Source organism: Oncorhynchus kisutch, linkage group LG22 (genome assembly GCF_002021735.2).
Source record: "Oncorhynchus kisutch isolate 150728-3 linkage group LG22, Okis_V2, whole genome shotgun sequence".
NCBI classification, from domain to species: domain Eukaryota; kingdom Metazoa; phylum Chordata; class Actinopteri; order Salmoniformes; family Salmonidae; genus Oncorhynchus; species Oncorhynchus kisutch.
This window is the reverse complement of record NC_034195.2, coordinates 37,875,600-37,885,295: the sequence shown is the minus strand read 5'-3', so window position 1 is coordinate 37,885,295 and position 9,696 is coordinate 37,875,600. Positions and strand designations below refer to the sequence as shown.

The window sequence follows — 9,696 nt, the reverse complement described above, 5'->3', positions numbered from 1 at the left end:
AAATCTTATGCGCCATTTCCAGGACCTTTTCATTCCACTTATACACATTCACACCTGCCAACCAAATCGTCAGCTTTATCAAGTAAAAAAAAAATCAAAAGTAAATGATGCATGCAAGAATTCAAACGCTTTGAGTTTTATTATAATTAGACAAGAGGCTGCTTGGAGAACAAGTATAAATGCTGGTTGGGAGGCAGATTTAGTATTCATCCTCTTCCGCCTCACAACCATCACCAGAGTCTGCCCCCACCTCTTCATAATCCTTCTCCAGAGCAGCCATGTCCTCTCTGGCCTCAGAGAACTCCCCCTCCTCCATGCCTTCACCCACATACCAGTGCACAAAGGCCCGCCTGGCATACATCAGGTCAAACTTGTGGTCCAGACGACTCCAAGCCTCTGCAATAGCTGTGGTGTTACTCAGCATGCACACAGCTCTCTGCACCTTGGCCAGATCACCCCCAGGCACAACAGTAGGCGGCTGGTAGTTGATCCCCACCTTGAAACCTGTCGGACACCAATCCACAAATTGGATGGATTTGCGGGTCTTGATGTGGGCGATGGCTGCGTTAACATCTTTGGGCACCACGTCACCACGGTACAGCAAGCAGCAGGCCATGTACTTGCCATGCCTGGGATCACACTTTACCATCTGGTTAGCCGGTTCAAAGCAGGCATTTGTAATCTCAGGAACAGAGAGTTGCTCGTGATAGGCCCTTTCTGCTGAGATGATGGGAGCATAAGTGACCAGGGGGAAGTGGATACGGGGGTAAGGAACCAGGTTGGTCTGGAACTCTGTCAGATCCACATTGAGTGCGCCATCAAAGCGCAAAGAGGCAGTAATTGAGGAGACGATCTGGGCAACGAGGCGGTTCAGATTGGTGTAAGATGGACGCTCCACACCAAGATTACGCTTGCAGATGTCAAAGATGGCCTCATTGTCCACCATGAAAGAGCAATCCGAGTGCTCCAGAGTGGTATGCGTTGTCAGGATGGAGTTGTAGGGCTCCACAACTGCCGTGGACACTTGGGGTGCAGGGTAGACTGAGAATTCCAGTTTGGACTTCTTCCCGTAATCTACAGACAGGCGCTCCATTAAGAGCGAAGCGAAGCCAGAGCCAGTCCCACCTCCAAAACTATGAAATATAAGGAATCCTTGTAGTCCAATGCACAGGTCAGCCTGAGGGAAACGAGCACTCATTAACAATTCATCCAAATTGCACCATGGCGGGACTTGCAACTAGAGAGTGAACCACTCACCATTTTACGCATTCTGTCCAGTACAGATTCCACAATCTCCTTGCCAATTGTGTAATGGCCACGTGCATAGTTATTGGCAGCATCCTCCTTGCCACTGATGAGTTGTTCAGGGTGATAAAGCTGACGGTAGTGTCCATTCCTTATTTCATCTAGAATACATTATATTGGCATATGCAGAAAAGACTAGTGATATATATATATATATATTTTTTTTTAACTAGGTGCTGTACAAACAATTCAAGATAATACATGTCAATGTACACCATGCCATTTCTTACCATTGGGGTTGTAGAGCTAGCTATACAACTATATGTTGCTTACCCACAACTGTAGGCTCCAAATCTATGAAGACAGCCCTGGGAACATATTTCCCACTGCCAGTCTCACTGAAGAAGGTACCAAACGAGGAATCAGCCAGGGAAGCAGTACTGGATTCATGTAGTCTCCCATCTGGTTGGAAACCATGCTCCAGGCAATACAACTCCCAACATGCATTGCCCATCTGGACACCTGCTTGGCCAATGTGTATAGAAATGCACTCCCTCTGTCAAGACAAGAGTAACTGAATTTTAAGTGCATAGCCTACCATTTTCAAAACTGTGCTATATTGCATGTTGTAGCCAAACTATTTGGGGTCATGACAGAGTTGCTCAACTTAAATGTACTTTTGGCCTGAATACTAGTGCAAACCACAGGAGGATGGTGCACCTTAATTGGGGAAGACAGGCTCATGCAATGGCTGTAGCAGAATGGTATCAAATAAAAGATAGTTTCCATGCATTTGATGCAGTCCCAACCATTATGAGCCATCCTCTCTGCAATAGCCTCCACTGGCACAGACATAACTCCAGAGAAAAGCTCAAAATGGGTATTAGATTAGAAAAGATCACTAAATTAGTAAAATGCCAAAGCATTGTAGTAAACTTCAGCTTACCATTGTTCAGCAGCTACAAATGGAATGTAACTGAGGAATGAACACTTGACCAAATCCTGAAACAGTTCAACAGATTCTTCATGTAAATCACAAGTGCAAACAGTCAAAAATATTTCATATCAACCATTAAGTTTTTAGCTAAACCAGATTTGTCAAAATCACACCACAAGGGCCCACTAACCTAAAACACAAAACAAATTTTAAAATGGGCCTGGCTTATAGATGCTTCAGCAATCAATTGTGGGGGTGTGGCTTTCAATTGACATTGATTTAAAGGGCTAATGTCATTTTTAGCTACCAAGTTGTACCTAACAATAGGGTGATATCAGGTTATACTTTTGCCCCCCCAAATTCAAATCTGGATCTCCAAGCTAGTATCACTGCTTGTCTTTTATTATTCCCCTCTAATCATGGACTGACTTAGACCTGGGACACCAGGTGGGTGCAATTAATTATGTTAGAACATAAAACCAGCAGTACCTTGAATACCATTGCTATAGCCTATCTATTTCATGATTCAATAATGGAAGTGCCATTCTGATTTTCTTAGGAGCCTAGCACTGGACTAAAAGGAATTTTGTATAGAGGGGTCATTCAATGAATAGAGTGCCTTTTGGATAGTGTAATTTTGTCCCCCAAAAGCTTTCTGTTATGAAGAGCACATATTCAACTTCATGACATACATGTTTTCCCATCTCAAGAGGTTAAATTACAAAGAATTACTCTAAAAGTGACTATAAAGATGTTAAATAGTACTTTTGAAATAAAAATGTTTAAAGGAATAGTTTTACCATATTAAAACTAGAATTCAGTTCAAGTTACAGGGTTGACCTTAAACCAGCATGTACCTCTTGAAGAATCTTCAGAAATTACTTTCTCAAGTAACAAAAAAATCTAGGTGCTTTAAAATGATGGTGAAAGCTTTTTGGGATTAAGTGGGCTAAAATCTTTCTAGAAGTTGGAAAAACATGACAAAATGGAGATCTCCATTGAAAACATTGAATTTATTTTAATTAAGACACACTACTATTGGAATTTCTATCATAGTTTAGTTTAGTTAGAGCATAGATGTATGTGATCCAAATGTAAAATTGTGTGTTTTATTTAAAAGAAAATCTGATATAATGTCAGAGGGAAATAAACGGCACTACACAGTTTCTCCATTGAATTTTGTTGTTGTTGTCCAGGACAATGCTTAATCATTGTCTGGGAAACCCGCTCATAGTCTTCCGTAACAGGCCTGATGGGCAGGAGGTTAGGTAAGTCCATCCAGGAGGTCAGGCCTGCCACCCTGACCTGTCAAGCCACCCTGGTAGGCCTCAAAAAGCAGGTGACATGAACAGGGCTCAGCAGAAGTTTTGTACCCTTAAATGGTTTTGTTGTAATTATTGACATTTAATAGATGATATTGTAGGGTCTACACTTATTTCCCCACTCTCCCTTTCTTTCTTTGACACCAACATTATGTGTACCATTTTTATCTATATACTGAATTCCAGGTTTGAACATGATGGTGATTCTGGGATTTGGCTTTCTGGCCACATTACTGGTGTGATATAGATTCAGAAGATCTGGATTTACCCTCCTGGTGGCAGCGATGGCTGTGTAGTGGGCAGTTATCCTAAATTGCTTTGAGTCTTTGTAGTACAGAGGAAATATCTGGTTTTTGGTTTTACTTGGCTTCGTTCAATTTGTTTCAAAGCTAAAACAACAAAATCTATAGGATTGTAATGTCAACACACAGGCAGGGTCCCTGAATACCATCATGCTGCTCCACATCTTTGGGTCCATCTTTGGACTGATGATGTCAAGGGTCTTCAACCAAGAAGGATTCAAGCAACAGCTTGAGAAAGAAAAAATGGTCAGCAAGGTGGATGTATTGTCCTTAATAGGTATGTACATAGCCAAATGCTAAGTGCTCCACCAATCACTTGTTTGTTGTATGTATTCTATACAACACTAGAATATTCAAATCTGTGATGAGAAGTAATCAATATGGCAGTTAAAATGAACATATTAAAGGGATTATTCACCCATTTTAGAAAATGATACGTTGGTTTCCTTACCCTAAGTTGTCTATGGACAAGGTAAGACAGCAATTCATGCTTTGGATTTGTGCCCAGATAGTTGGTTACATCTTTCCTGTGCTCTCCAGGGAGGTACTGTGTTCCTGTGGAGGTTCTGGCACAGTTTTAAATATGTGCCTATGGACCATCCTGTTAGGGGGAGGAGGCTGAGAGCTCTCTACAGCACCTAATGGCCCTGACAGTTAGTGCCCTCACAGCCTCCGGTGTCACTGTGCTCAACAGCCCCAATGGAAAATTGAACATTGGGGCTGTTGAATATCCCTTTGAGCATGGGTAAGTTATTAATTATACTTTGGATGGTGTATCAATGGGGCAAATCCAACACATCACTGAGTACCACTTGAGTACCACTTCATATGTACGGAAGAGAGCTAAGTACAGGCAAAATCCTAGAGGAAAACCTGGTTCAGTCTGCTTTCCAACACACACTGGGAGACAAATTCACCTTTCAGCAGAACAATAACCTAAAACACAAGGCCAAATATACACTGGAGTGGCTTACCAAGAAGACCATGAATGTTCCTGAGTTGCCTAGTTACAGTTTGGACTTAAATCAGCTTGAAGATCTATGGCAAGACTTGAAAATAGCTGTCTAGCAATGATCAACAACCAACTTGACACAGCATGAAGAATTTTAAAAAGAATAATGTACAAATATTGTACAATCCAGATGTGCAAAGCTCTTAGATACATGCCCATAAAGACACAGCTGTAATCGCTGCCAAAGGTGATTCTAGCATGTATTGACTCAGGGGTGTGAATAGTAATGTATATAAGATAGTTCTGTATATCATTTCAATACATTAGCAGAAATGTCTAAAAACATGCGTTCACTTATGGGGTATTGTGTGTAGAGAGAAACTCTTGTGTGTAGAATGAAAAAAATCTATTTAGACCATTTTGAATTCATGCTGTAACACAACAAAATGTGGAATAAGTCAAAGGGTATGAATCATTTCTGAAGGCACTGTACCCAATTGCAAACAGATTGCAGGCTTGCTACAGGGCATTTCCATGTAAAAGGACCCATGAGTGCCAACATGTGAAGTTCATAGGAACATGTCAAATCTTGTGCCAAATTAAATCAAAGAGTCAAAAAAAAAATTCATGGAGGCATATTTAAATTTGACAACCATTTTCTATCCTAAATATTAGGAAAAATAAAGGCTTTGAACCCCTTTCCATCTGATCAAACAGATGGAAACGGGGTCTTAGAAAACATCTACCAGAAAAAGGTATTAGAAAAGTCTTAAAAGGTATTAGAAATACATCAAAACACAATCATCTTTAAGTAAATACTCCTACCAGCTAATATCAAAGTATTCAGACCCCTTCACTTTTTCCAAATTCTAAAATTGATTACCGGTAAATCTTTTTTTTCCCATCAATCTACACACAATGCCCCATAACGACAAAGCGAAAACAGGTTTTTAGACATTTTTGCAAATGTATTACAAATAAAAAAACAGAAATACCTTTTTTACATAAGTATTCAGACCCTTTGCTATGAAACTCAAAATTGAGCTCAGGTGCATCCTGTTTCCATTGATCATCCTTGAGATGTTTCTACAACTTGATTGGAGTCCACCTGTGGTAAATTCAATTAATTGGACATGATTTGGAATGGCACACACCTGTCTATATAAGGTCCCACGGTTGACAGTGCATGTCAGAGCAAAAACCAAGCCATGAGGTCGAAGGAATTGTCCGTAGAGCTCCGAGACAGGATTGTGTCAAGGCACTGATCTGGGGAAGGGTACCAAAAAATGTCTGCAGCATTGAAGGTCCCAAGAACACAGTGGCCTCCATCATTCTTAAATGGAAGAAGTTTGAAACCACCAAGACTCTCCCTAGAGCTGGCCGCCTGGCAGAAATGAGCAATCAGGGGACAAGGGCCTTGGTCAGGGAGGTGACCAAGAACCCAAATGGTCACTCTGACAGAGCTCCAGAGTTCCTCTGTGGAGATGGTTGTCCTTCTGGAAGGTTCTCCCATCTCTGCAGCACTCCACCAATCAGGCCTTTATGGTAGAGTAGCCTAACAGAAGCCAGTCCTCAGTAGAAGGCACATGACAGCCCGCTTGGAGTTCGCCAAAGGGGACCTAAAGGACTCTCAAACCACGAGAAACAAGATTCTCTGGTCTGATGAAACCAAGATTGAACTCTTTGGCCTGAATGCCAAGCGTCATGTCTGGAGGAAACCTAGCACCATCCCTACGGTGAAGCATGGGGGTGGCAGAATCGTGCTGTGGGGATGTTTTTCAGCGACAGGGACCGGGAGACAAGTCAGGATTGAGGGTAGGATGAACTGATCAAAGTACAGAGTTTTAACCTTGCTGAAAACCTGCTCCAGAGCACTCAGAACCCGATCAAACATCTCTGGAGAGACCTGAAAATAGCTGTGCAGGAACACTCCACATCCAACCTGACAGAGCTTGAGAGGGTCTGCAGAGAAGAATGGGAGAAACTCCCCAAATACAGGTGTGCCAAGCTTGTAGCATCATACCCAAGAAGACTCGAGGCTGTAATCGCTGCCAAAGGTGCTTCAACAAAGTACTGAAAATCTATTTAATACATTTTAGAATAAGGGTGTAACGTAACAAACTTTGGGAAATGTCAAGGGGTCTGAATACTTCCCAAATAAATCAAACTGTTGATTTAGTTTTGGATAAATTATTTGCCTTCTGTAAGTATAAGAAACATTGCCCTGTGCCTTGAAATTTCATTACCAAAATCCCAAATTTCTTTGAGATATTTACACATTTCTCTCCCTAATGCCACCTCTCTTTTCCTTTACTGTAACGAGCATCCTTACCCACTGAGCACCGACCAATGGACCCATGGACCTTGAGAAGTAGTTGAAATTTGGTCAGTCCCCCCTGGCCTTGATTTCAACGCCCACAGACATCATTTTTTGTTATGGTCCAGCGTTCTTTTTCAACGTCCACAGATGTTGATTTTTGGTCCGGTTCAGACCAGTCTTGATTTGGTCAAAACCTAGACCTCCATGATTGGTCCAGACCAAATCTAAACCAATCGTAGACGTCTAAGTTTTCACAAGTTTAGAGAACACAGTACAGTAGAGTACAGTAAAGTAAAAAAAAAGTTGAGTATTGCTGTACTGCTGTATGTACTCTACTGTTCTCTTCTGTACTGTGATCTACTGAGCAATTCAGCCCAGTTTCGTTACCATGGAAATGCCCTATACATTCCTTAACTGGATTACATGTGTGGTAAAAAATATTTGTGAAACTCAGTATCTGATAATGCCGTTAAAGTTGACAAGCCAACAACTAACCATGACATATTGGGTAAAAGGACATAAGGTTACATATCCTACAAAAAAAGTGCTCCTAGAGTGCTGGGAGCATGAACAAGATCTGAATAAAAGTTTTGTGTGGATAGGTAATGGCATGAGCCATGGCGACAGAGATGGGACTGTTTGGGAAGGAGTTCAGCCCCTCTGTGGTTCTTCCTGCTATCCCACCTTGGTTGCTCACTAAGTCAATTATAAACCTAGGGTTTCTTGAGAGGGTAAGAGCTGGTGAGGAAGGAGTAGATCCAGTAAATATTGTAAGTGAACATTTAAGAACTCAGTACTATGGTGTCTTGAATATATGCACTGGTGGGGGCGGGGAGGTCCTCTGGTGGGGACGGGCCGCCCCCAGGTGGTGAGGGTAGGCAACAACATCTCCTCCCCGCTGATCCTCAACACTGGGGCCCCACAAGGGTGCGTTCTGAGCCCTCTCCTGTACTCCCTGTTCACCCACGACTGCGTGGCCACGCACGCCTCCAACTCAATCATCAAGTTTGCGGACGACACAACAGTGGTAGGCTTGATTACCAACAACGACGAGACGGCCTACAGGGAGGAGGTGAGGGCCCTCGGAGTGTGGTGTCAGGAAAATAACCTCACACTCAACGTCAACAAAACTAAGGAGATGATTGTGGACTTCAGGAAACAGCAGAGGGAACACCCCCCCATCCACATCGATGGAACAGTAGTGGAGAGGGTAGCAAGTTTTAAGTTCCTCGGCATACACATCACAGACAAACTGAATTGGTCCACTCACACAGACAGCATCGTGAAGAAGGCGCAGCAGCGCCTCTTCAACCTCAGGAGGCTGAAGAAATTCGGCTTGTCACCAAAAGCACTCACAAACTTCTACAGATGCACAATCGAGAGCATCCTGGCGGGCTGTATCACCGCCTGGTATGGCAACTGCACCGCCCTCAACCGTAAGGCTCTCCAGAGGGTAGTGAGGTCTGCACAACGCATCACCGGGGGCAAACTACCTGCCCTCCAGGACACCTACACCACCCGATGCTACAGGAAGGCCATAAAGATCATCAAGGACATCAACCACCCGAGCCACTGCCTGTTCACCCCGCTGTCATCCAGAAGGCGAGGTCAGTACAGGTGCATCAAAGCTGGGACCGAGAGACTGAAAAACAGCTTCTATCTCAAGGCCATCAGACTGTTAAACAGCCACCACTAACATTGAGTGGCTACTGCCAACACACTGTCAATGCCACTGACTCTACTCCAGCCACTTTAATCATGGGAATTGATGGGAAATGATGTAAATATATCACTAGCCACTTTAAACAATGCTACCTTATATAATGTTACTTACCCTACATTATTCATCTCATATGCATACGTAGATACTGTACTCTATATCATCGACTGCATCCTTATGTAATACATGTATCACTAGCCACTTTAACTATGCCACTTGGTTTACATACTCATCTCATATGTATATACTGTACTCGATATCATCTACTGTATCTTGCCTATGCTGCTCTGTACCATCACTCATTCATATATCCTTATGTACATATTCTTTATCCCCTTACACTGTGTATAAGACAGTAGTTTTTTTGGGAATTGTTAGTTAGATTACTTGTTCGTTATTACTGCATTGTCGGAACTAGAAGCACAAGCATTTCGCTACACTCGCATTAACATCTGCTAACCATGTGTATGTGACAAATAAATTTGATTTGATTTGATTTGGTCAAGAGAGAAGGGAGAAAGTGTAGTCACAAGACTAAGACTGGGACACACAACATTATATTGAAATTGGTAGGAAAACATTGACTGGGAAGTGTGATCACTGTCAGGAGGAGATGGAGACAGTGGAACATGTGCTATTTCAGTGCCAGCCATATGGGAGGGAAAGGGAGAGATTGTTATCAGATTTTATGAGTAATGGTGTTGAAGAGCCAAGCATAAGTGAACTGCTGAGAAAATATTCAGGGGGTGTAAGTAATTATGTATTTCGTTTCGCATTTATACCTTTCCTGTCTGGTCCACACTCCAGTCCAGTTGGTCTGGTCATACACTAAAGATGTCTACCAACAGCCATATACAAACCACAGAAGAAGTATCTGGTAAAGTTTTCTTGTTCAGCA

The 9,696-nt window shown here is 42.5% G+C and overlaps 1 protein-coding gene and 1 pseudogene across 1 annotated transcript; one reads left to right on the top strand and one right to left on the bottom strand.

Annotated features, from left to right (window-relative positions):
* Positions 1 to 120: 120 nt before the first annotated feature.
* LOC109867838 (tubulin alpha-8 chain-like) lies at positions 121 to 2,386 on the bottom strand. Its single transcript, XM_020457170.2, has 4 exons — positions 2,192 to 2,386; positions 1,579 to 1,801; positions 1,258 to 1,406; positions 121 to 1,177 (listed from the first exon to the last, which is right to left on the bottom strand). Exons 1-4 carry the CDS (start codon positions 2,192 to 2,194, stop codon positions 200 to 202), a joined length of 1,353 nt encoding a protein of 450 aa, XP_020312759.1. The 5' UTR covers positions 2,195 to 2,386; the 3' UTR covers positions 121 to 199.
* A 1,048-nt stretch (positions 2,387 to 3,434) lies between these two features.
* LOC109866993 (ammonium transporter Rh type B-like) lies at positions 3,435 to 9,630 on the top strand (annotated as a pseudogene).
* Positions 9,631 to 9,696: the final 66 nt, after the last annotated feature.

Bases quoted from the DNA above. Each gene is read 5' to 3' on its own strand.
- LOC109867838 (XM_020457170.2), bottom strand. The intron at 1,407-1,578 runs GTAAGCAACATA...AATGTATTCTAG, and splicing joins TTTGGAGCCTACAGTTGTGG to ATGAAATAAGGAATGGACAC. The intron at 1,178-1,257 runs GTGAGTGGTTCA...CGTTTCCCTCAG, and splicing joins TGGACAGAATGCGTAAAATG to GCTGACCTGTGCATTGGACT.